The 27,265-nt window shown below is 50.6% G+C and overlaps 2 protein-coding genes across 4 annotated transcripts in view; one reads left to right on the top strand and one right to left on the bottom strand.

Moving 5' to 3' along the window:
• Window positions 1–27,265, top strand: part of macrod1 (mono-ADP ribosylhydrolase 1) — a 76,448-nt gene that overhangs the window by 15,149 nt on the left and 34,034 nt on the right. The window lies entirely within an intron of this gene.
• Window positions 801–27,265, bottom strand: flrt1b (fibronectin leucine rich transmembrane protein 1b). Its single transcript, XM_023838792.2, has 2 exons — window positions 26,796–27,265; window positions 801–5,842 (listed from the first exon to the last, which is right to left on the bottom strand). The coding sequence occupies exon 2, from the start codon at window positions 5,689–5,691 to the stop codon at window positions 3,601–3,603; it is 2,091 nt and encodes a 696-aa protein (XP_023694560.1). The 5' UTR covers window positions 5,692–5,842; window positions 26,796–27,265; the 3' UTR covers window positions 801–3,600.

Genomic DNA, 27,265 nt, shown 5'->3' with positions numbered 1-27,265 from the left:
TTACCCTTTGCAGGTAAGCATGTTACAGTGTTTTGTATCTATGACACGTCCCTTAACAAAAGGCATACACAATAAAACAGGTACTTCCCAGATCTGTTCACCTTGTCGCTTAACAGAAAACACTGATTTTAATTAATGTGGTGATGTCATACAATGAAGACTGTGATTGGTTATAGAGGTGAAAGGTAAGCCCCTCCCTTATTGGCATGGGGATACATCGAACATGGCAAAATCAGGACATGCGTGACTGCAGTCCTGCAGAGAAATTGTGAGTGTTACATGCGTGACTGCAGTCCAGCAGAGAATTTGTGAGTGTTAAGGAGAGGCTGGTGTGGCCATCGCAATACCTTGGAATGTGAGCTCTTCAGCACAATGGTACAGGTGCATTACCCACCCTCCCACGCACACCTAACCACTGGTAATCTCCTTATTGTCTCTTCCACTGGGTCACATACATGTTTGCATGCGTAGACACTCACCAGATGATCTTCTCTAATTAATGCTGCATCAACAGATTAGCACAGAGCAAGATGCATGCACGCACACGTACGTACACCATATGCACAACAAACCCCCGTACAGATCCAAGCTCATACACAAACAGTGATGCACACTGATGAATATGGACAGTGTTTTTGCTCCATAATTGTCAGCTTGTCAAACAGGTTTATTTTTACGGCAGAATAAATTTACAAATCAAATGTCTTACTGAACTTGTGAAAATTCTCTCCTAGCCTTCAGAAAATGTGCCTCCCCATTGCACCTTCATCTCACTCCTAATAAACACAAATCACACGCAGTTCAGCACAACTCCCCTTTAATCGAATAGAAAAACAAAAAAAAAATTGGATAAAACAGCCTATAGACAAAATATTCCCTTTTTCAATTTACATCAGAGTCCATTACAGAAAAAGATGTTTGGAAAGCAGCAACCTACAAAAACCTGTGAAAATACCAGGGGAAGGAAGAAGACTCCAAAGAGGCAACTGAAAACCGTGTCACCGTCGTCCTTATTCGTCTTATTTTCCCTTTTCCTCCCCCCCCAGCACACTGGAGAGGACAGGCGGGTGAAGGAACCATGCGGCATGTTCTGGAAGTTTCCCAGCTGTGACCGCTTCCTGTTTGTTCAGCAGTATTGCCCGCAGTGTCTCTAGGCCATCAGTCCACACTGCTTACCCGTGAGAAAAGGTGTGCTAACACACACACACACACACACACACACACCACAAACAAACCGCCGGTCGCTTCTTAACCTTGCGGCTACCTGCCACCTCCCCTTAGCTGTAATTAGCTGGCGACGTCTTAACTGGCAGAATGGGACGCCATTAAAACGAAGCGGCAACCATCTGGCATTCGCCCTGCATTTATCTCTTTCAGTTTTATAGGTTTTTGTTGTGGAGGCAAATTGAAAAGCATAAACCACCATTAGCATTTGCAGGAATACGTATGGGGGGGGGTGGTCTTCAACATTTCACCAGCACACCTAGTAGCTTCTGGGGGGTCAGATGTCTGTATGGATGGGCCACAGTTGGACACGCGGGAAGGTATAGCCAAGAATAAAGAGTATGACACGCCACAACTGGGAGTGTATTTTAAGGGTGACCGTATTGGGCAACACAGAAACAGTGAAGGTGCATGAAACGAAGGAAGAGGCTTCAAACTGGCAGTACGGTCCAGACAGGTCTGACCGCAAGGAGGGGGAATTCCGGCCCAAAACGGAAACACCCTTTCATTCGTGAAACATTTTTATTAAAGCAAATCCCTGCTTTGGATAAAGGTGACACGGATTTCGGCTTTGAGTTCTAAGGATTACGTTTTAGAGGGAGATCCCTGATTTAGATGGATTACCGTAATAACCGTACACACGCTCACCTTTGCACCGCACTGAGGGAAAGCTCTTGCCTTTGCAGCAAGTTTTACCTACTTTAGGTCTACGCTACACGTCATCGCAACCACTGCAGTTCAGCTTGGCGCTAATGAGATTTAAAAAAGGGGGATGTTTGTCCCCTGGCCTAGAATGTGTAACGTTATACATGCAGTGCAATGACCCTGCACTAGGTAAGTGAAAGGGAGCATGGATGGATGGATTCGCATACTGGTGTGTCAGCTTTCAGTATAAAACATGTGTTCTTTATACGTATCTAGTGTTGAATTCAACTGTAAAATACGAAGCCATCTTTTCACAAGAGTACAGTAATAGTCTTCCATAACAGGCAATTGGAGCACTCTTCAGCTAAATAGAACAATTGGGCAAACGTGCATAGACAGCCAAGGTCCTGCGTGATTGCTGCCGTTTGATGATCCTTATTGTTAGGCTCCTCTTAGCCAGTCTATCCCTTTGTTTTTTCTGGCCTTTTTGTCATTCTCCCTATCTGCTGCTTTTAAGTGCTGCACCAGTTACATAAAGAGTGGGCTGTTTTAAGCCTTCAAACCCAACGGCGGGGAAAAAGAAAGCTTAGGAGAGAGAACCACCTGCTAGTCTCACCGCTTGCCCAGTGAGAAGGTCCACAGTGTTGCGGTTATGAGTATCCCTGAATTCCATGGAGCCCCCCCCACCCCCCGCTCTGACCAGCACTCTATCCAGCCATTAAAGTCTGACAGCGTATGACTGTCCGGGTCGCCCAGTGTCCCCTTTCTGCAGCCACTTTTTTACATTTTGGAAGCATCCTTTATCAGTTTATCTGTACTCTTATGGGCGGCTCATGAATTTCTATTTGACCTTGCCTGCCATCTCTTCGGTATGTGGAGTGCTTCATTCGCACGACACGGGAGCAAGGAATTTTTCCGATTGTCACTGTTGATTTTCTTTGTGAAAAAATAACTGACAGTGTGTTGAGGCATGTTCTGACACCATGTGAACCGGCACTCTGCAGAAAGCGGGGCCGCTCGGCTTGGCACACGCGGGTCAACTGTTATTACAGCAATTAGGTTTTGGAAAAAATGCTTCCTTTTAAAGACTTGATTTTTACATTTTGAAATGTCAGAATTGAGGAATTGCAGCAACATTTCTGTCTTTTTTTTTGTGTCGGGATGTTTGACGAACAGGCCTCATTTTTGGGAAGTGTGAGAACATCACCTTCCCTAGCACTTTCCTTCTTTAAAAATAAATTAATTTAACCGAAATCCATTGCGATTCAGGTCTCCCTGCATTGTCACATTGTCACCAGCACTGTCAGCTCCTCCCATGGACTAAGCCTACGACAGAAATGGAAGAAGTAGAGGAGAAGCTCACGGAAAGCAGTGACTAACCCTACACACATCTCTGTACACACCCGGCCCCTTTATATCCCACTTTTCCATTCCAATCAGTGTTGACCCACTTTGCCCTATTTCAGTCCATTTTAAAAAGAAATACAGCACAAACAAAAAATAACAAGAGGTATATTTAAGTACCAGTACTCTAAAAGTTATATCATTTGCTGAAACTTTTACTTTCTCTTTGATAAACTTTTTTTTTTTCTTTTTTTAATCATAAAATTCTGGGTTTCAAAATAGCATTTCGAAGGCTCGGTTTGTTAAAGTAAAGGTCGGTTGGAATGGAACTCATGAGGCACAAGGGAGCGCTTTGGAGAGAGGGCCGAGGGCCTGCAGGGGGCGCCATCACGTGTAGGAGTAGTCTATGTCGGGGATGCCCCCTTCCCTGTAACCCCGGTTGGTGCCGTAGCCAGCATTCGCCACGTCCTGGTGGCTGCTCTTGTAAAGGCTGGTGCCATTGGAAGGGAAGATGGTGTGGATGATGTAGTCCTCCCGGGGCTTAGGCCGCAGCGGCTGCTGGGCATCCATGGGCATCATCTGGAAGCCCGGCCCCCGGATCTCCAGGATGGAGGTGTCCTTCTTAGTGCCCGACTCGACATAGTCGTCATAGTGCTTGCCAGCACGCGGGGCACCGCCGCGGCTGTAGGCGGCCTGCTCGCGAGTGGAGAGGTAGCCGGCCCGGTGTCCATACCAACAGAATATGCCAAAGATGAGGGCCAGTGACACCAGAGCGGTGGCCCCCCCGATGATCCCTGCCAAAGGGAGAGCAGCCAGCCGTTCAGAGCCGCGCTCCCCGTCAAGGTCGGAGCCGGGCTCCGCAATGTCCGAAGTCTCCGTCTTGACGCACACTGGGGTCTCATCGGAGTCTGTGTTTGCTGCAATGGTGCCCTTGCCAGAGCTCACAGCCAACGGCACCATACAGATGATGTAGGTGGACTGGGGCTGCAGGCCGCTAAGCAAGTACTCGCGCCGGTCACCTGGAACCAGCGTCTCCGTTATAGAGCCCACGGCCGGGCTGTTGCCCAGGCGCAGCCAGCTGAGCCGGAAGGAGGGGGCGGGGTGCGTGGCCAGCCAGGTGATGTGGATGGTGTCCGGCGTCAGTGGCTTCACTTTGAGCAGCAGGGTCTTGCCAGCACCATTGCCGCCCATGGGGTAGTCTAGGCGGGAGTCCGGGAGCCGCAGCCCTGGGCGCTTGGAGCGCAGCGTGAAGAGGGAGCCCTGGGGCAGGGGCATGGTAGTGGAGGATGGCGTGACGGGCGGGCTTCCGGCTCTCCCCCCACCCCCGGCTCCCCCTGAGCCTCCGAGCCCTCCTCCCACGGCTTCGCAATCCTCCATGTGGGCATTGAGGTCCCTGAGGGCCATGCCCCGCACCCTGTCGGGGCCCTGGCAAGTGAGGCCCCGCACCGTGACGGAGGAGCCGCGGGCGTGCAGCCAGTCATGCAGCCAGCGCAGGTTGCAGCCACAGTGCCACGGGTTGCCGCGCGCCAGCAGCTGCGTCAGGCCATCCAGGTCCCGGAAGAGGCCGCGCGGCAGAGTGGTCAGGTTGTTACCTGACAGATCAAGCCGCTGTAGCCGCCGCATGCCGTCCAGGGAGCCCCTGGGCATGTGGGTGAGAGCATTGTCCTGCAGGTAGAGGCGCTGCAGATGCGCGCTGGGCAGGTTCAGCGGTGGGGTCTGCAGGGAGTTGCGCACCAGCGAGAGCTCGGTCAGGTTGGAGAGGCGCGAGAAGGTGTCGTCGGCGATCCGCTGGTTAGCTAGCAGGTTGCCATCCAGCACGAGGCGGCGTAGCGAGGAGAGCCCCCGGAAGGCGTGCGTGGGGATGGTGGAGATGCGGTTGTCGTCCAGCCTGAGCTCCTCCAGAGAGGATGGCAGGCCGGAGGGGATGCTGGACAGGTGGTTACGTGACAGGAAGAGCAGGCGGAGGCGCGGGTTGTCAGCGAAGGCCTGCTCCTCGATGCTCACCGTCGATATGGAGTTGTCATCCAGGTGCAGCTTCTCCAGCAGCGGCAGCCGCGCCAGTGCCGAGCGCGGCAGCGTGCGGATGTTGTTGTCCTGCAGGTGTAGCTCACGCAGCGATGGCGGCAGGTGCATGGGGAAGTCGTCCAGTTCATTGTCGTACAGGTAGACGACACGCACAGCCACGCGGCGCTCCAGCGAGGTGGGCAGGCCGCTGTTGTCGATGCGGTTGTTCTGGAGGTAGAGCACAGCTGCCGAGAAGGGCAGCGGCGGGATGAGGCTCAGGCCGCGGTCGTTGCAGTAGATGAAGCCCTCGTCGCAGCGGCACACGCCGGGACACGCCACATCCGCCTCGTGCTCTGCCTCCTGCGCCGCCTCCGCCGCCGCCGCCGCCAGCTCCAGCACTTCGGCCAGCAGCGTCAGGCAGAGCAGCAGCAGGAAGAGCCAGTCGCGGAGCTCCGCCACGCCGTCGGGGGCCATGCCGCCCGCCCGCCTGCCCGCTCGCTCCCTCCCCTGTGCTTCTCCTCTGAGGCCTACCGCGCTCCTTCTAAAGAGGAAGAGGAGGCGTGATGCTGAGTGGGAGCGGTTTCTCTGCACTGCTATCCTCCGATCTCCTCGTCTTCCTGACAGCCTGCAGGTCAAAGAAGAGGGTGAGTCAGAATGAGAGCAGGCAGCGGTGCAGAGACACGAAGAGCCCAGCCATTACTGACGGCCCACTGCTTAATGGCTTCCTCTTTAAGCTTCCGGACGATGCCTCCATCACCCCAGTACAGATCCATGGTACTATGCGTCTCTAATGGACCCTCCCAATCCCGGGCAGCCCGTGTCATGCTGAGAGTGTGGGCAAATTAGTCAGATGCAGGCCTTCCTCTGAGCTCGAGACAGTGGGGTGGAGGGGGGGGGGGGGGTTGTTAGCAGAAGTACCAATATTTCAGCATGTAGCAGGAATTTGCCTCCATGTTACACAGTAACACAGAATCCCTAAGGGACTGACGGCACCTGCTGCCGACAGCTTTACTTGCAACGTGTACAGAGGACAGGACAGCACAATGAACGTATGAGATGTACAATGAGACTCTAACAGGTGGCTGACAGAGATGGAAAGTGATGTAGTACTTAGCTGGGTAAAAAAATTAAAATGGGAGGGGATATGGAAATGTCATTGTGGGGATTTAGCAGGTGCTGGAACAAACGCTATATGCCATCAATCAGCCTCACATCTGACACCAGGAGCTTAGAAATATATATTCTGCGAAGCAAAGGTAGAGCACCTCGCGTTCCCCCCTCTGAACCTGCTTAGCTGCTGTGTGCCAGGAAATAGCGCGCATTTCCTCAGAATGAGATTCCCAGCTTTAAGGCTGTTTTCGCGGGTGACGGCATAAGTTTGCCACTTGTTTTGGGTGGCTAGTCCACCCACTGGCTCAGATTTTCTTATTTAAATTGAATGCACGAGACATTTTAATCCGCTGCTTTGCATAGCCAGGGTGTGACTTCATCCTGCGCCATTCAGTTTAGCCAGAAACGTGACATTTTGCCCAACTGCGCAATGCCTGTAACAATCTATTTCAGTTTGGAGCTAACACTTGTATTATCCAGTTTTAGATTTGAGCTCTCAGTATGCATTCCAGAAAAGTTCAGTCCGTTTCTTCCTAAGAACTTCAAATGAAACCTTTGGACCCTTTTTCATCGCTGTTTTTCACTGACTTGTACCTAACGTTTTCCTGGCTACTTGCCAGGGTGATGTTTGTGCATTGTGCCCCCCTGTGTATGACTGTGTTAGCTGGGGAGGGGCTCACCTGCAGCCAAGGGGCCCTGCTCCCCCCGGGCTGCAGAGATGGACGCCCTCAGCCGGGTATGCAAAGCAGCTCATTAACCGGAGTCACCTAACATGCAAAGTTAACAGGAGGTGCTGGTGCTGGGGTGGGGCATTTATTTATTTACATTCAGCAGCTTTAGACATTGCCTGGGCTATTTCCAGTTTGCGACAAAGCAAACGCTGTCATCCATCTTTGGAAACAGTGGTTTGGTCTGGAGTGGCAGGAGGGCTAAAAAAACAGTAGTGGCAGCAGATGAAGACAAAATTGCTGTACTGCACAGCAGAATTTACATGCACGACACCAACAGCGAGGGCCGATGGGGAGCAGTAAAGTGAGGAGAGGGAGGGGGAGACGCAGGAGTAAGGAGGGGGGGAGAGGGACTGGGAAAGAGAGGAGTAAGAGGGGAGGGGAAAAAGCAGGAGTAACGAGTGAGGGAGGGGCAAAGCAGGAGTATGAGTAAGGAGAGACAGGGCAGAAAGGAGAAGTTAGTAGAGAGGGAGGGGGAAAACAGGAGTAAGAGAGGGAGGGGGAAAACAGGAGTATGAGTAGAGAGAAATGGGAGAAGCAGGAATAAGGAGAGAGGGAAATTAAAAGGTAGGAGTAAGGAGAGAAGAGGGTATGGTCAAGAGTAAGGAGATGGGGAAAGAGGTGTCAGGAGTGATGGTGGGGCGAAAGCAGGAGTAAGGAAAGAGGGAGGGGGAAAGCAGGAATATGAGTAAGGAGAGACAGGAAAGCAGGAGTAAGGAGAGAGGGAGGGGGAAAGCAGGAATATGAGTAAGGAGAGACAGGAAAGCAGGAGTAAGGAGAGAGGGAGGGGAAAGCAGGAGAATGAGGTAGGGGAGATGGGGGAAGCCAAGAGTAAGGAGAGAGGGAGGGGAAAGTAGGACTAAGGAGAGAGGGAGGGGAAAGCAGGAGTATGAGTAAGGAGAGATGGGGAAAGCAGGAGTAAGGAGAGTGGGAGGGGAAAGCAGGAGAATGAGGTAGGAGAGATGGGGGAAGCCAAGAGTAAGGAGAGAGGGAGGGGAAAGCAGGAGTATGAGTAAGGAGAGATGGGGAAAGCAGGAGTAAGGAGAGTGGGAGGAGGAAAGCAGGAGTATGAGTAAAGGGGGGACCAGGAATAAGGAGAGAAGGAGGCGGAAAATAGGAGTAAGGAGACAGGGAAACTGAAACGTAGTAGCAGGAGTAAGGAGATGGGGAAAGAAGTGTCGAGTGATGGAGGGGAGAGAACAGGAGTAAGGAAAGAGGAAGGGGGAAAGCAGGAGTATGAGTAAGGAGAGACGGGGGAAGGAGGAATAAGAAGAGAGGGAGGCTGAAAAGCAGGAGTAGGAATAAGGAGAGCAGTTTGAGTTTTCTTATTTTTCCTTGCTCTACACTAAACAGAAGCACGTTGAAGTGTCACTTGTATGAGCATTTTGAGGGTTTCTGTACATTATGCCACTCAGCTGTGCTGACGGCAATCAGTGCAGCCCATTCCCGGCCGGATCAGCGCCTGATTATCTCTTAAAAGTTCTTCCGGATGAGCTGATGTAAATGAAATTCCTACAGAGTAACACTGTCGAGCGGAGCACAGAGAGAGACGATTCCTTTTGATTACATTTAATCACCCTGAAAAAGATCCTCCCAAGGACAGGAATTATATTAAGTTCAGGAAATCCTAATGAGGCAACAACATTACATGTAATCTGAGTAAACAGAAATTTATTTAACATTTTTCTTTCAATTCATGGTAATGATTTGCGGGAGATTACTGGTAGAGTTTTTAGCCCTATTTGCCTTCACGGAAGGACAAACATCTGGGCGGAAATTTCAATTTAATGTACCGTGATTCTGTAACCCACACTGGTCATTCATCTTAAAACGGATATCATGCATATTAAAGTCACTGTTAATGGCTTAAACCTAAATGAAAACTGCTATTGCTAGAGCTAAATTGCTTTCAGGATTCATACCAATGCTTTATCTGTCCGTACTCTGACTTTAAATTGGCAATATGCTGAAAAGGCCTGGTACGGGTTTGGTGTGGGGTAGAAAAAGCTTTTATTTTCCTGCCATTTTTCTCTCTCCCAGATTTTGACAGGACATTGAGCTGCGTAATAAATGCATATGACCAGAAATGTAGAATATAATAATCTGTGTCTTATCTACATTCAAAATTATGATATAATTTTAACTCGGTGTAAAGGTTCTTAATTATGCTATTAAGTTCTAATTAAATTACTTTTAACAATGTTAAGAAATAATTGCAATCTTAGCCTGAATTGCCTACCAGTACTACCTCTAAAAAAGGTGGGGAATCCACATTTCTTTTTCCTTGGTCCTTTAGCTTCAATGTAAAAATAAAGACTTTATCCAAAAAATTACTAATAGTAACTGGTTATCAAAAGTACACTCTGAATGCTGATGTATCCGTCAATTTAAAGGAGTATCCATAATGAAAATGCGGCAAAACAGGGAAGTTTCTTTCCAGGCAGCTGTATATAAAAGTACAGATTGATGATGGGCAGTGTGCTTGCTGGCTTTTGGCTCTGTCCCAGCTCTTTTTTCCCTGCTCATGAGGGGTACAAAGTGCTGTTGCGTATTTTCACTTCCCGCCCTACCCTGCCCTCCCCCTGTCAGCCTGTGTGTATTATTGTCCTTCCCATTTTTGTCCCTTTTGTATTGCCAGGGTAGGTGGTGCTGTGGTGCTTGTTGTTGAATAGACCCTGTGGCTCCTGTTGTGTAGGCTGGCTGTGTTAGGATCTTTGTGTGGGCTGGCTGTTTTAGGCTCTGCAGCTCCTGTTGTGTACGCTGGCTGTGCTAGGCTCTGTGGTTTCTGTTGTGTGGGCTGGCTGTGTTAGGCTCTTTGTGTAGGCTGGCTGTGTTAGGCTCTGCGGCTCCTGTTGTGTAGGCTGGCTGTATTGGGCTCTGTGGTTCCTGTCATGTGGGCTGACTGTGTTAGGCTCTTTGTGTAGGCTGGCTATGTTAGGCTCTGCGGCTCCTGTTGTGTAGGCTGGCTGTATTAGGCTCTGTGGTTTCTTTTGTGTGGGCTGACTGTGTTAGGCTCTGCAGTTCCTGTTGTGTGGGCTGGCTGTGTTAGGCTCTTTGTTTGGGCTAGCTGTGTTAGGCTCTGCGGTTCCTGTCGGGTGGGCTGACTGTGTTAAGCCCTGCATTTCCTGTTCGGTGGTCTAACTGTGTTAGGCTCTGTGGTTCCTGTTCGGTGGTCTAGCTGTGTTAGGCTCTGCTGTTCCTGTTGGGTGGACTGGCTGTGTTAGGCTCTGTGATTCCCGTTCGGTGGGCGGGCTGTTTTAGGCTCTGTGGTTCCTGTTGGGTGGGCTCATAACTGCCTCTTTGGTCTGACTAGGTCATTAGAACTTTTTTCAGGTTTATTCTTGTTCATTTCAAGCTTCAAGTTTATTTTAACTATTTTGCATTAATTACCACTGTATTTTAATACAGTAGAATCTTTCACAGGAGCCACTACAGCTATGTAGTGGCAGGAGTTCAGTCCATCGCTATCAACGGAACCGCTCACCATCTGGTTACATTTAAGCACACTACCATTACCACTAATGCTGATGCTGAGCCCTAAATCAGGCAGTCAATAGAGATCATTAATCTCCTTAAATGACATTTAAATGTAGATGTACAGGATGTAGGCAGAGTGGGTGAATGCGAATCAACTCTGTGGGCGTGGGGGGTGTTGGATGCTCTGCCTTAAAATGAAATGCTTGTTTCATTGCCATATTTGATTTGCATAAAGAAAATACTAACAATAAATGATCAGCTGAAATAATCAATCCAATGTTGTATGTGTGATGTGTGTGTGCGGGTGCACTCGTTAATAATCAGTGCAAACGTGTATGTGTGATGTGTGCGTGCAGGTGCACTCGTTAATAATCAGTGCAAACGTGTATGTGTGATGTGTGCGTGCAGGTGCACTCGTTAATAATCAGTGCAAAGGTGTATGTGTGACGTGTGCGTGCAGGTGCACTCGTTAATAATCAGTGCAAAGGTGTACGTGTGACGTGTGCGTGCAGGTGCACTCGTTAATAATCAGTGCAAAGGTGTATGTGTGACGTGTGCGTGCAGGTGCACTCGTTAATAATCAGTGCAAAGGTGTATGTGTGACGTGTGCGTGCAGGTGCACTCGTTAATAATCAGTGCAAAGGTGTATGTGTGACGTGTGCGTGCAGGTGCACTCGTTAATAATCAGTGCAAAGGTGTATGTGTGACGTGTGCGTGCAGGCGCACTCGTTAATAATCAGTGCAAAGGTGTATGTGTGACGTGTGACGTGTGCGTGCAGGTGCACTCGTTAATAATCAGTGCAAAGGTGTATGTGTGACGTGTGCGTGCAGGTGCACTCGTTAATAATCAGTGCAAAGGTGTATGTGTGATGTGTGCGTGCAGGTGCACTCGTTAATAATCAGTGCAAAGGTGTATGTGTGACGTGTGCGTGCAGGTGCACTCGTTAATAATCAGTGCAAAGGTGTACTGTATGTGTGACGTGTGCGTGCAGGTGCACTCGTTAATAATCAGTGCAAAGGTGTATGTGTGACGTGTGCGTGCAGGTGCACTCGTTAATAATCAGTGCAAAGGTGTACTGTATGTGTGACGTGTGCGTGCAGGTGCACTCGTTAATAATCAGTGCAAAGGTGTACTGTATGTGTGACGTGTGTGTGCGGGTGCACTCGTTAATAATCAGTGCAAACGTGTATGTGTGATGTGTGCGTGCAGGTGCACTCGTTAATAATCAGTGCAAACGTGTATGTGTGATGTGTGCGTGCAGGTGCACTCGTTAATAATCAGTGCAAAGGTGTATGTGTGACGTGTGCGTGCAGGTGCACTCGTTAATAATCAGTGCAAAGGTGTACGTGTGACGTGTGCGTGCAGGTGCACTCGTTAATAATCAGTGCAAAGGTGTATGTGTGACGTGTGCGTGCAGGTGCACTCGTTAATAATCAGTGCAAAGGTGTATGTGTGACGTGTGCGTGCAGGTGCACTCGTTAATAATCAGTGCAAAGGTGTATGTGTGACGTGTGCGTGCAAGTGCACTCGTTAATAATCAGTGCAAAGGTGTATGTGTGACGTGTGCGTGCAGGCGCACTCGTTAATAATCAGTGCAAAGGTGTATGTGTGACGTGTGCGTGCAGGTGCACTCGTTAATAATCAGTGCAAAGGTGTATGTGTGACGTGTGCGTGCAGGTGCACTCGTTAATAATCAGTGCAAAGGTGTATGTGTGATGTGTGCGTGCAGGTGCACTCGTTAATAATCAGTGCAAAGGTGTATGTGTGACGTGTGCGTGCAGGTGCACTCGTTAATAATCAGTGCAAAGGTGTACTGTATGTGTGACGTGTGCGTGCAGGTGCACTCGTTAATAATCAGTGCAAAGGTGTACTGTATGTGTGACGTGTGCGTGCAGGTGCACTCGTTAATAATCAGTGCAAAGGTGTACTGTATGTGTGACGTGTGCGTGCAGGTGCACTCGTTAATAATCAGTGCAAAGGTGTACGTGTGACGTGTGCGTGCAGGCGCACTCGTTAATAATCAGTGCAAAGGTGTATGTGTGACGTGTGCGTGCAGGTGCACTCGTTAATAATCAGTGCAAAGGTGTATGTGTGACGTGTGCGTGCAGGTGCACTCGTTAATAATCAGTGCAAAGGTGTATGTGTGACGTGTGTGTGCAGGTGCACTCGTTAATAATCAGTGCAAAGGTGTATGTGTGACGTGTGCGTGCAGGTGCACTCGTTAATAATCAGTGCAAAGGTGTATGTGTGACGTGTGCGTGCACTCATTAATCAATGCAAAGTTGTATGCGTGTAGTGCAGGTGTGCATTCAGATGTGCATATGGGTGTGCATGCGGGTGCACTCCTTCCATTTCACATTGCAGCCTCCTTTCCCCTCCGTCAAGCCCGACATGCTCTGAATGAATAAAACTTTTGCTGGGAGACATTTTCTCTCTGCCCCACGTACACGATCCCTTCCACTTGTTCTATTTCATCACGGTTGGGACTTTCAAACCTCCTCCTGGACTCCCCCCAAAACTCCTCTCCCTTTTGCGTGCTTCTCTCCTGCACTTACACACTCATATTTGAACATTTGACAATGCTTCACTTCTTATCACTCTTTCTAGCTGGCCGCGACCGCGTCATCTCCACCAGTCACTTTCCGGCAGATTTCAGAGCGTCAGTCTCGTGCTGCACATTTCCCTCTTTTGTAGGAGACCCAGGCGCAGACAGACATGCCGAGAGCCCCGCATCTCACCGCCCTCGCTCTTTGCTGTAAAACATTCCCTTTGATCTCCTCCTCATGTCTACTCGTCTTGGCTAATTCCTTTTTCCGTTTTCCCTTTTTTCCTCCCTTTTGTTCTTCCCTTGTCCCCACTTTTTTCCCCTCTAGTGATCATCTAGTTTTTCTTTTTTAACCCGCAACATTACCTGGATCAGGAGGGAAATCACTACTAAATATTTATTTATTTATCTAAAGCAGTGTTTGGAGACCCACGTCTTCGCTCCCTCCGAGCTCCCTACCAGATAGCCCACATTTTTGCTCCCTCCCAGGCCCCAGGAGCAAAAACGTGGACTTGTTTGTGGGTCACCGAGGACCAGATTGGGAAACACTGATATAAACGGACGTTTTAAGAAGGAAAACAGATGCAAGACTACAGACAGACTGGAAGCCTGTAGGGAGGTGGGATTATAGCACATGTCAGGACAGCTCCATGCTGGGCACAGGCTCTGTGTACAGGCTCGCTGTGCCGTGCTCCAGGGTCTGCACCGGTGGCACTGCCTATTGGGAGTCTGCTGGCCAGATGCAGGGTCTTGCAAGAAAAACAACCTCGGTGCCGTGAGTCCCGCCCGGCCTCTCTGTAGCAAAGCCGACGTCATGCTGGCCGTCCCGTGTGGCCTCATCCCCGAGCCAGCCGGCCAGGACAGGCTGTGGGAGAATCACCGAACAAGGGCAGGAATGGGTGATGGAGCCTTAAAATCTGCCTTCCTAATACAGGCCAGTCAAAGGCATTCCGCGAATCCCCGGGCTTTAGCTGTGCTGTGGGCCTTCCTGCGGGATTCAGTGTTTCCTTTTTTCCCAAAATTTTCAGGAATTGCCTGTAAAATACGGCTTTTCCACGGGGCTGCCTGGACCGGCGGTGTTCCTCGTCTTCCCAGTTGCGGCAGTGATTACTCTGCCTCCCCATGCAAGTCAATGTTTAGCGTGTGCCGAGGAGTTTATGTAGTAATTTATTTATTTTTAACTTGGTCCATTTGACATCTGGGTCATTCCACTCTCCGGGACACCCGGACTTCTGTCCTGTTTGTGCCAGCCAGCTGAGCACGACCATTTCACTCTGCTGCGCGGTCCAGTTTTGCGTAGCTGGGAATTCTGACCAGAGCGCCGCACCGTGGAGAGAAAGGCGGAAGACATTAGAGGTCACTGCTAACCGCTGAGTGTTAGAGGTTCTGGCAGAACTCTGCGGGTGGCGGGGGGGGGGGTACTGCATTAAGGCGGCTCACCGTCCTTCGGATCTGCCGATGAGGCGGGGGGGGGGGGGGGCTGCCCCTGCTGAAGCTCCGGGCACATTTCACATGCCCTGTTATACGTGGGGGGGGGGGGGCAAAAAGTGCAAGTGGAAGAAGTCACAGTGCGCCACCGCTGCGTAATGTCACTGTGATGTCACATGCGCTTACTGGCGGGTCACCTCTGCCACGGGGGTCCACACTTGAGCACTTTGCTCGGGGCCCAGGATCTGGGTGCCGGTCTGTTTGTTCAAAAGACCCCCCCCCAAACCACACCGGTGTTTTTTTCTAGATAAACATCTAGGCGTGAAAAACCAATTCTCATGCTGCTCGGGAGCGGCTGATGAAGAGCGGGCCGATAAGCCCGGCATACAGCAGTATAAAACGCAGAGTTGAGCGTGGGCACAAACCGGCCGGCCGCGGAACCACGGTGCGGCGGAACCCGCAGGGATCCTCTGACGCCTGCTGAAGCATTAAGGAAACCCCCGCGCTATGTACCAGAAAGACCCCCCCCACACACACACACACACACACTGCTCTGACAACCAAATCATCATGCTCCTGTCACCTGCTCCTGCCCGACCCCTAGAGGAAGCCTCTCCCTTGGGGCGAGGATGTGACACACCGTTTCAGGGGATTCACTCCTTCTCCTTTTTTCCTCCTTTTCCTCCCATAGCCTGTCATAATAGAGCTGAAGAGCTCCTGGGGGCTGTTTCAGTCGGTCATACATATGTATTTTCCGCACAGGAGTTGTTTACTCGTCAGCAGAATCATCTCCGAGGTTGTCGGCACACTGATTAAGCCTCTGCACATTTTAAGTGTCGCGGTCAGGCACAATGCACGCGTGCGTGTGCATGCGTGTTTGTGCTCGTGCATGCGTGTTTGCGTGTGTCTGTGCGTGTGCATGCATGCACCCATGTCCAGCTGTTTAACCACGCAGCACACGTACTATGCCCATCTCTGCCTTTCAGTTTCTCATTTAGGGGAGGGAGAGCGAAAGAAAGAGAGAGGCAGATGGAGGGAAGCAGGAGGAGGGGGTGGGTGGGCTGGGGGAGATTTATGAACCCATTGGAATGTAATTTGGAGCCAGAAATTACTGTTTGGGCCGAGCGAGGTTTAAATTCACCGGAGCCTGAGTCTGCACACTGACTGACGGATGGACACATGACTGACTGTGCCAGATGAGCACTGTAAACTGTGTGTGTGTCTGTGTGTGTCTGTCTGTGTGTGTGTCTGTGTGTCTGTGTGTGCGCGTTCCGTCATGTACACACACGTGTGCATCCTCCTCTCCCTCGAGCTGTCAGTGTTTGTTTCTGGGCTCCGGTAAATAACGGTTGGCCTGAGACTCCTATCCCACAGCAGACCGTAAACCGTGAAGATGTGCAGCTTTTATTGCCCGTGTTTATTAGCTTATTCTATTATTAAAATAATAACAACCCCATAACTCTACCTCCTCAGAATTTTATTTTTCTGTTTGTCCAGGGTGTCCCAGGCATGTTAAGAACAGGGGGGTCTTAAGGTTGTTCTCTGTCTCTCCTCCCCCGCAGCAGTGGGGAAACGGCAAAGCCCAGGTCAAACAAAATCTGGTGCCGACATCAACATAAATCCGGCAGGCCTTTCCTGAGGTCGCCGCCTGCTCTCCTCTCTCTCTCTCTCTTTCACGGCGTGCTGTGATGCCCACACGGGCGGGAAACGCCAGACGTGCAGTTTACACCCCTCCCCCTGCATACACTGTACACTGTAAACCACCAGCCTGCTGTCAGCTCAGAAGAGAGGGGAGGCGGGGTGGGGTGAGGTAAACAGAGCCGCTTCACGTGTGTCTCTGACATCATCGGCTCCCATAACACAGACTTGTGGAGTGTTGTGGCTGCTGACTGTCGCACTGGAGTTCCAGCAAACACAGTGCAAAGTAATTCACGCTAATGACTCGTACACCTCGTACACCTCGTACACCTCGTACACCTCGTACACCCCAACCGTCCCATCGGTCACACGCTGATCTGACAAATAACGCGGGTGAGTTAGGATGTTAAATGGCCCGAACCGACTGCGGTAACCGATCCACAGTTGTTTTGGGAGGTCTCCTCCGTAACCCGATCAGCAGATGTTTGGGCTTCCCCGTCCTGCTACCCTTCACACACGGGGGGGGGGGGGGGTCAGTTAATCCAGGGCATGTTTGTACGGGACGCCATTAGCATCATGGAGTACTGAGGGTGGGGCCCCGGAAAGGGTGGGGCCCCGGAAAGGGTTGGGCCCCGGAAAGGGTGGGGCCCCGGAAAGGGTTGGGCCAGCCTGTTGAGAACACCTGCTGGGTAGGGATATGCATGAGACCCTGCTCAATGTGCTCATCATACTCAGGGTGCTCAGGGTGTCAAACGTGTTCAGTGTGCTTGGCATGCTCAGTGTGACCAGTGTGCTCAGTATGTCCCGCATACTTGTATGCACAGTGTGCCCGGTGTGCTAAGTGTGACCAGCGTGCTCAGTTTGTCCCGCATGCTTGTATACACAGTGACCAGCGTGCTCAGTTTGTCCCACATGCTTGTATACACAGTGTGTCCAGCGTGCTCAGTGTGTCCAGCGTGCTCAGTGTGACCAGCGTGCTCAGTATGTCCCGCATGCTTGTATGCACAGTGTGTCCAGCGTGCTCAGTGTGACCAGCGTGCTCAGTGTGACCAGCATGCTCAGTATGTCCCACATGCTTGTATACACAGTGTGTCCAGCGTGCTCAGTGTGTCCAGCGTGCTCAGTGTGTCCAGCGTGCTCAGTGTGACCAGCGTGCTCAGTATGTCCCGCATGCTTGTATACACAGTGTGTCCAGCGTGCTCAGTGTGACCAGCGTGCTCAGTGTGACCAGCGTGCTCAGTATGTCCCGCATGCTTGTATGCACAGTGTGTCCAGCGTGCTCAGTGTGACCAGCGTGCTCAGTGTGACCAGCGTGCTCAGTGTGACCAGCGTGCTCAGTATGTCCCGCATGCTTGTATACACAGTGTGACCAGCGTGCTCAGTGTGACCAGCGTGCTCAGTATGTCCCGCATGCTTGTATACACAGTGTGACCAGCGTGCTCAGTGTGACCAGCGTGCTCAGTATGTCCCGTATGCTTATATACACAGTGTGTCCAGCGTGCTCAGTGTGACCAGCGTGCTCAGTATGTCCCGTATGCTTATATACACAGTGTGTCCAGCGTGCTCAGTGTGACCAGCGTGCTCAGTGTGCTTGCTGTGCTCGTCTGTCATCTACATTACAAGGCTGCTGCCTGGATTCAGTATTAATTAGCTGTGGCGCCTGGCAGTGGGTCCAGCGAGCGGAGCAGGCCGCTGCGGGAGGATGTGAGCGGACTGTCAACGGAGCAACACACAGCGGCCATTCAGGGGGAGCTGGGGGGGGGGGGGACCGGAGGGGGGGCAGGGACAGGCGCGAACCACTCTCCCCCGCTCCGCTGTAATAAGCGTGCTTTTAGTGGGGTTAATTAAGAGGAGCCCCTGTGCATTGTGACGTGCGATTTGTACTCTGCCCTCGCTCCGCCTGTCTCTGAATGATCGCCCCCCCCCCAACATCTCCATGAGCATCGAGCACTCAATATGGTTGTGAATGAAAACCCGCCCCCCCAACCTGTCATATTTTTTTTTTTAAATCCCTTCCAGCCCTTTTAATGTTCTTCAGCACCTGTCAGAGGCTGCCTCTCCCCGGGTCTGTCTCCAGTCACCCTTCCACTCTGCCGCGTCGCCTCACCCATTCCTGACCGTGGCTGCTGCCTAGCATCCTATGGGGGGGGGGGGGGCACGGGGAAGGCGTAGGCCTGGGATGGGGCAGACACTGAGATCAGCATCCACTGAGGTGCCGACATGGAGTACTTTAAATGTGCAGCCCCGCTAATGAAGAGCGGCTCGTCTTATTAGCTGATTGCTATATCTTACCGGCACTGCAGTGCTTATGTCCAGAAGCCCTGTGTGTGTGTGTGTGTGTGTGTGTGTGTGTGTGTCTGTGTCTGTATGTGTGTGCGTGCGTGTGTCTGTATTTGTGTGTGTGTTATGTATTGTGTTAAAATCCTGTTATTTTGATGTTGTGGGGACCAGTTCGTTAGACTCCACAAGGGGAGACTTAGTTTTATTAAAATCTGTGACTGCAATCAAAAACAAAAAAATGCCAAAAGTCCTATATTTTGTTTGTCTGCTCATGGTTAAGGTTACGGCTGGGTAGGGTTAAGGTTGTCAGTGTTTGGATTTAGGCTTTTGCCCATACAAATCAATGCCGGTTCCCCACATCGATATGAATGGCGACCGCCGGATAAAGGTACCACTGAACCTGCCCTGGAGCGACAGACACCAAACCAAATCTGGGGTCTGTTTTTTCATTCTGCACCTTGCCTTTTGTTTTCGGCGTGTACTTGGGGCAGCATGGGGTAAACGCTGATTCATCTTTCAAGACGGGTGTGTAACGGTCAGACCCTGAGGCTCAACCATGATTCATGGGGCATCACCGTGGCTTCTGCCGCTCTTTACCATGCCAGGCACTGGGCATCTGTGGCTGACAGACGGGCGTTGCTACACGGCCACTCGCCACGTCTGTGTTCTGGGGCCGGCCCGCAGTTCCCACCAGTGCAGCCATTAGCGTCTTATTAACGGACAGGCACAGACCAAAACATGGCTGTGCTGTCAGGGCACTGCGAGGGGGCACATGCGGCCTGATGGATTTCATGCCCCATCTCTCAGCTGAGATAATTTCCCGCTCTCACTCCACCCCTTTCATCTCTCACGCTCTCTAATGAATCTAGAAAATGCCATAAACTGGATTTTTCTGTCGCTCCCCCCACTTCCCACCCAGCCCTGAATAATGCTTTGTTTGTCTGAGGCTCTGTCTGCTCTTCTCTTTGCACCACAAATTCCTTCCATCCCCCATGGGCTGTATTTCCACCCTATGCCTTGAACCCACATTTCCCTGTCTCTCCTCTTTGTATTCTCCTACTTCCTGCCTGTCTGCCTCGCGTTCTCTCTGCCCCCATAGCACCCTACTTCACCATGTCTCGGGTTGTCTCTGCCCCCATAGCACCCTACTTCACTCTGCCTCTGGTTCTCTCTGCCCCCATAGCACCCTTCTTCACTCTGCCCCCATAGCACCCTACTTCACTCTGCCTCTGGTTCTCTCTGCCCCCATAGCACCCTACTTCACTCTGCCTCTGGTTCTCTCTGCCCCCATAGCACCCTACTTCACTCTGCCTCTGGTTCTCTCTGCCCCCATAGCACCCTACTTCTCTCTGCCCCCATAGCACCCTACTTCACTCTGCCTCTGGTTCTCTCTGCCCCCATAGCACCCTACTTCTCTCTGCCCCCATAGCACCCTACTTCACTCTGCCCCCATAGCACCCTACTTCACTCTGCCTCTGGTTCTCTCTGCCCCCATAGCACCCTACTTCATTCTGCCTCGCGTTCTCTCTGCCCCCATAGCACCCTACTTCACTCTGCCTCGCATTCTCTCTGCCCCCATAGCACCCTACTTCACTCTGCCTCGCGTTCTCTCTGCCCCCATAGCATCCTACTTCACTCTGCCTCACGTTCTCTCTGCCCCCATAGCACCCTACTTCATTCTGCCTCGCGTTCTCTCTGCCCCCATAGCACCCTACTTCACTCTGCCTCGCGTTCTCTCTGCCTCCATAGCACCCTACTTCATTCTGCCTCGCGTTCTCTCTGCCCCCATAGCACCCTACTTCACTCTGCCTCGCGTTCTCTCTGCCTCCATAGCACCCTACTTCATTCTGCCTCGCGTTCTCTCTGCCCCCATAGCACCCTACTTCACTCTGCCTCGCGTTCTCTCTGCCCCCATAGCACCCTACTTCACTCTGCCTCGCGTTCTCTCTGCCCCCATAGCACCCTACTTTACTCTGCCTCACAGAGCTGATGATACCAGTCCTTTCCTTCCCCAACACTTTTCCTGTTGTCTTCTATCCATTTTCCCCTGCTTTACTCTCCTGTTATCATCTCTCTCTCTCCCTCCCTCCCTCCCTCTCCTTTTCTCCTTCACTTGTTTCTCCTCTTTTCCTTTTTCTCCCCTTCTCCCTCTCTGCTCTTTATTTGATAACACCCTGTGGCATCGAGTCCCCCACTCCTCCCTCCCTCCGTCACAGTAAATGATGCGCTAACTGGAAATAAACAGCCAATTTCGTTGCTGGATCCTTCGCTGCTCCTCCACACCGACCGCCCCTCACAGGTACAGCATGAGGCATGAGGTCATCTCCTTGGCCGATGCAGCCTTACTGTCCTGTTAGAATAACTTGCAGACTTTTGGATGACACATGCTACTTAAACATTTTTCATTTTCTGGCAACTCCATTTGAAGACAGGAGCAGCTTCAGATTATTTTCAGGGCAGAGCTGGGGGGGGGGGGGGGGGCTTCTAAAGAGGAAAAATGAAGGCTGCGTCTACTGCCTTTCTATTACTTGCACAAAAATTTATTTTCTTAAATTACATGAATAATTATGGCTTATGCAGAAAAAAATAAGGAAATATATTACGCTAATTTCTGCTAATCTAAAACAAATCAGACACGTATGACCTCTTCATCTAGGTTTATTTACCCAATACACTGCACCGTTTTATTAATATGCATGCAGCACAATGGTCAGGACTTCAAAAACAAGGCTTCAAAACAGCTGTATTCTGTGGGTTCTGTTGCTAAGCAGCATAACTCCTCCATATCTGAGGCACTCGGTGTCACGTCACGTGTTGTTTTTTTGCAACGCTTACGTCATATAGAGGTTAGTTCAAAGCAATTAGTTCATTGTCTAGTTTTAAAATTCTGTAATACCTGAGCGGTGAAAATACCATTGGGATACAACCACAGACACACTGAAACCATAACGTGTTACCATTACTTCAGGCCACAAAACAGTGCGTCGGGTTTGCCTGTGAAAGCCCTCGTTTGAGAGTTTGCCAAAGACAGCTCAAATTGGAGAGCTTTTCCCTACCAGATACCTGTTAACTTTCACAGAGCCACCCAGCCCTATGGAGCCAAACAGGCCAAAAAAAATCCTGGGAACTATTTCAATTACACTTGCCCCCCATACATGCATTTGGAAAAGCTGTGTTCTGCATTCTGTGATCGACATCACTCAGAGTATATGAAAATGGTGATTTTCATAGAAGATGCTAACAAGTAAACAGGTACTGGGATATTCGAGGACAGGGTTGTGCCTGTTTCGAGCAAACATGTAACTGAAATACCTTTAAAGGCATAAATCCATCCAATTCCAGCTGCTAATTGATCATTTTTACTTGTATAAGCTCTTTTTACCCATCATATTGTCAAAAAAAATTACAATGCATATTGCACAGTATTTTATCAGTGCATGCCCATGGCAAGATGCAGGAAGAGCTTGGGGCTGAGATTCCTACACCTTACTCTTCGAAACTGTCACTGCTGATGCTGGCTGCTCTATATTAGTGTTTCCCAATGTGGTGCTCGGGGACTGAGAAGGAGCAAAAATGTGGTGTCTGGCAGGGAGCTGGGAGGGAGCAAAAATGTGGAGTGTCTGAGAGGGAGCAAAAATGTGGAGTGTCTGGGAGGGAGCAAAAATGTGGAGTGTCTGGGAGGGAGCAAAAATGTGGAGTGTCTGGCAGGGAGCAAAAATGTGGAGTGTCTGGCAGGGAGCAAAAATGTGGAGTGTCTGGGAGGGAGCAAAAATGTGGAGTATCTGGGAGGGAGCAACAATGTGGAGTGTCTGGGAGGGAGCAAAAATGTGGAGTGTCTGGGAGGGAGCAAAAATGTGGAGTGTCTGAGTCGTCAGGACCAGATAGGGAAACACTGCCTCTTCCTTTTCAGCACAGTAACAAATGGGCAGCGGCACTTGTTAGTGAGTGAGGTCCCCCCTGTCCTACCATCTCTCCTGTACCCTAAGTGACAGCATCATTTCACCCCAGGGTACATTAATGTCACTCGCCTGACAATGAAATAGTACAGGAATGCGATTCTCTGTCCCTCTCTGTGTGTCTTAGCTGTTGGCAGCCCCTCCCCCACCTCACCTGACAGCCCGTCTCTCTGCCTTCCACTCCCACCTATTCTTCCATCTGAGAGTCTGCCATGTGTGACCCCCTCTCTCCCTGCCTCTCTCCGCTGTCCCCCTTAAACCTCATTTACCGTCACCGCAGCCGCGAACGTTCACCACCCAGGTTCCCTCTCGTCTGTCCAGAGACTTCGGCAATAAACCCACCGCCGATACTCCACTTCAATCTTCTCCTCTGAAATTATTTTCCGGATTTGAATAGGCCAGCGCCACGGCGCGCAGATTACCCTCCGCCGTTTCCGGAGTGGCGCTTGCCGTGCCGGGGAGGCCGTGATGCAAATGCAACCTCTATGTGGAATACGAATAAGATGGAGCCACCCAAACGGACAGCATCCATGTATGGCACGTCACCCAGACTCGGTACTGTGATCGGTGGGTGTTTACTGCACTGCATTCAAATGGACGTAACAGCCCTCAATTTGTCACCGCGACGGGCCTCGAACAATAAAAAGTAGTACTAGCTGTGGAGAGACAAGGCCGCTCTCTGTACGTTAGGCGAGACGGAGACAGAGTGCCCTCTGACCCTAATGTTGTGCTGTTCAGACACGCCAGAGACGTTCGGGCTGAGTCGGTGCCGCTCCGGCCCCGGGGACAGAGCTCCCACGACGTGAGGGGCCCAGCCGGCCGCATCACACATCACGTGCGGCAGGGAGCTCGCGCTCTGGCCCCGCCGTCTCCCTCCAGGGAGAGAAACCCGCTGCCAGACCACCTTGTGATCAGGAAGGTCAGCACAGGCCGTCCCTCCTTCCTTTCCCCTCGCTTTGTCTTTCCTTATTTCCGCCGGTGCCGTGAGCCCCGCTCTCCCGCGAGCGGACCGTGGCGGCGGCGCGGGAGCCAGTCAGCAGAAAGGCAGGCCGAGCCACCCCAAGCGCTCTTTGTTTCGCCCTGTTCCTGCTGGAGGCACTGACTGTCCTCGGATCGGAAACTCCCACCCTCTCAGGCAGCCTGAATCGCAGCTCCTAACACGCACTGGCAATGACTGCTTTTCCGATCTCATCTAAAGCCCCAAACTGGAGCGCCTGCGATCTACAGCTGCCGCCTGTGACACCCTTCTGGCTGACGGTTAAATTACCTTTCCTGTCTGCCCCTATCTTGTAACGCTTTGACACCTCCTTCCGCTTTCAGCACTTTCTCCCTTAGCCATCGTACTAACTTCTGTTTGTCTGTTCTCTTTGTATGTCTGATTTCTTTGAGTATACAGTAACTTTATTCTGTAGTGCGTATTTTACCATCCTTAGCTCTGGAGTGTTTAGTTGTAATCTGGGATGATTGAGCATGTGCTTAGTCTGTGCTATAATAGTCCAGGATTATACGTTGCTATTGCAAGCCTATGTGTGGTCCTAATCTTGTGCTACAACGTGTGTAACACCATAATCTCATCTGGATCCACACTGGTTTACATACTTTATAATTTCAAGCATTACATCAGATCAGTGTCTGTTTAGCATCCAGCTGAGATGTTTCCAAAGTCTGCATTCTCATACTGAAATGTCTATAAATGAAAAAGCCATAGGCAGAATCAAAACAATACGCCCAGCTGAAATTCGGAGCAGAAAACACTTCTACCTTGACAACTTAGTGACCTTGGAGAAAATGTGATTCCAGCTTGATATTGAAATTTTCTCAAGCAGAGTTTTTATCTTGTGTTTCTTAGGTAGCCCAAAACACATCTTGTTCTGAATCAAGATGTCTCACGTTAGAAGGTCTGTGTGAAAATGCCTGCAGGCCATAAAATTCAGGGGGCAGTTTTTCCAAAGCTGCCTCAAAGCATGACTTACATACTATTTATAAATGCGGAAAAAATACTAACAAATTTAACAATATACTGTCCCAAAGGAACTTATCTGACATACTTTAATAAGAGAAGCTTCCTCATCTAAATATGCTTTAGTCGGTATATGAATGGAAGCTTGGGGCTTGATTAATCTAAACAAATTAAACTGAAAAATCTTCAGCAATTGAGCAATTTCCCAGGCTACAGATGCTAAACAAATATTATTTGAAAAAATTGGATTTTCGGTTAAAGGGCAACAGAGAGAATATTACCAGAGATGATATAAAATGTCAATGAGAGTTTGACACATTAGTGCCTGCCAGCCGAAGCAGAGGGACTGCTCACTGCTTTCCTTATGGTGCGGTGGCACGCTCTCCAACTGGCCCCGCGCTGGTGCCATCCTGATCTCCCTGGGCTGTGTGACCAGCGTCTTAATCTGACAGCTCCCAGTGACTCCGACTCGTGGGGTAATGTGGCCCTTCGGCACAGTGCTGTCTGTACACGCTGTCATCCAAGGGGCCACATGGGGCCCCAAGGGGCCTCGTGGTGAGCTCCACGCGTGTAAAGCCATGGTAATTGAGATCAGGGGGGACGTCAGGGTGACTGGCTTAAGCACTAATGACTGGAGTGAACACCCAACTTTGGAAGCCCTTCTGCCCTGACCACACAGCCCATGACGGTGCGATTCACAGGCGGTGTGTGTCCTCACGGCCATCGATGGGACCTGGCGATGGCAGCGCTTCTCCTGGCCTGACAACCATGCCCTACTGGCAACCAGCTGTCTCCCAGCAAGAGGGACGGACAGGACTGGACGAGTACAGCACCACAACCCCCTTCCCGCAGGCATTGGCCTTTGTCCTGTCCCTCTATCCCTCTCTCTCCCTTCACTCTTCCCTCCGTTCTCTGTTCCCTCCCTCTTTCTGGCTACTGTTGTAGGAAAAGCAAGTAGTATCAGGGCTGTAGGCCTGGAGATGGAGAGAAGCAGTGGATGGAGGGAATGGGGAAAGACTAAGGATTGTGACAGTAGGGGGCGTCCCACTGAAATACACACGCAACTGACAGTAAACACTGACACAGCTGGTCAGTTTTACAGTTTAGAACATGAACACTGAAAGTCAGCAGTGACCAAGTGAACATTACATTATATTTAATTTTTAAATAGTGTAAAAGGGTATACCCTTATTGATGACGCAAACTACAAAGAAATCCCCCTCTTGCGGCATCGGTGTGTCTGCCGGCTGTCGGCGCAGCAAAGGTCAGCTTACTAACAGGCCTCCCTTCACGTCCGTCTCCTCCGTTTATCTCTGCCACGCCGCTTCTGTGCCATGCCTGTTTTGGCTCTTTGTAAACACACTGACAACTTATTATCGTCGTCGTTCTTTATACTCCACTGCCATCCCTCCACTGTTAAGCTATGAAGCGGATTATACTCGGGAAATAAATTGGTTCACTTCAAAGTTCAGCGGAAACGAAAAAGTCAGTGTCAGAGTGGGGAATTATGCGTCTCCAAGGACGATTTCTCTGACTGAGCGTTAATAATACAAACATGCACGGCCGCACACACAGGCGCTGCATGGACTGTGTTTAAAGCTGAGAGTTAAGGCGAGTAGGAGCCATGCAGTGTGACTGTAAAAGAAGGATTATATTTTACGTTTTTATACTGTATATCATAGGAATGCACATAATTACGTCTTTGTGTGAGATTAATGGTTTCAGCAGATAAACTGGGGTCGTGCATTACTGTGCTGTCCAAAAGGATGTGAGTGACACTGCACTGAAACTTGAGTCTCGTGAAGTTCTCTTCCCAGTGTGTGATACTGACGGGTCGGTGCGGGCGTCAGGTGGGGCCCCGCGGCGACGGTTCCGTTTTTCGGCTAAAGCGGTCTGCGAGCTGCTCCCCATCGCGCCAAATCAGCTCTTTATCCGAACTAATGTGGCGTGTTAATGCGCGCCGACACAGGCAGTCTTGTCGGGGAACAGGGATGCGCACACCTAACTGGCAAGGCGGCCGCAAACTGGGGAAATACAGGCGCAAGTCCGGAGAGAGGGGCTGATGACTCTTCGGGGTGTCCGTCCCTGTGAGCCGGGGAGCCGGGCTGGACCCGCTCTTCAGCCATAACCTGTCATCCCTCTCAATGAGCCTGCTCCGTCCGGCACGATGTTTAATGGCAAGTAGCAAATGCAGAGAAATAAACTAAAAATACCTGCCTGCGTATGCAGGTCGCAAATATGTCCGGTTACCCGCTAATCAACTTAGCGCTAATCTATTTAGAATTAATATTTTTGTGGGTATAATATTATTTCATAGCTGCGAAGAATATGCCACTTTGAACTGAATTAATTTAACATTAAACGCAGGCATCTGTAACAGCATCACGTATTCCGTAACCTGATAAACACAAGCCGGTAATGAAATGTTCCTAAATAACTGTAGAGATTATCCTACCTTTTTAAAACGGCCCCGTCGCCCTCCTGTCCTCAGCCCCGGAGCTGTACGCCTTTTCTCCCTCGCTTCTCCGAGCCCGATCTGGCGGCTCCAAAGCGGACCGCCGCTTCCAAGACGCCGGAGCGCTTCGGCTGAACTGTAATTCCGGAGCAAGTCCGCGCCGCTCTTACGATCCTCCGTGTCCGTCAGGCACCATCATCATCACTGCGCCGTCTGCCAGCCCCGTCATCCCTCTCCGCCCGACGAAACACAGAAATCACTAATTTTCAGTGTTTATATGAGCAACTTGCACTTACAGCCGCATTGTAACGTATTTCATTAATATTTGGGGGACGACACACCCCATATTCCCTATCCAGCAGTCCCCAGAAATAAAGTGGATGTAGTGTTATCTATTATTATTTTTATAATTTTTAATTGGAAAGAGTTTGATTTATATTTCGGCTGCTCCTCGTTTTCCCGCACGGTTC

Source organism: Paramormyrops kingsleyae, chromosome 10 (genome assembly GCF_048594095.1).
Source record: "Paramormyrops kingsleyae isolate MSU_618 chromosome 10, PKINGS_0.4, whole genome shotgun sequence".
NCBI classification, from domain to species: Eukaryota; Metazoa; Chordata; class Actinopteri; order Osteoglossiformes; family Mormyridae; genus Paramormyrops; species Paramormyrops kingsleyae.
Note: the sequence above shows the minus strand (reverse complement) of the source record. Positions and strands in the feature narration are given on the sequence as shown.

Bases quoted from the DNA above. Each gene is read 5' to 3' on its own strand.
- flrt1b (XM_023838792.2), bottom strand. From the start codon at position 5,691: ATGGCCCCCGACGGCGTGGCGGAGCTCCGCGACTGGCTCTTCCTGCTG.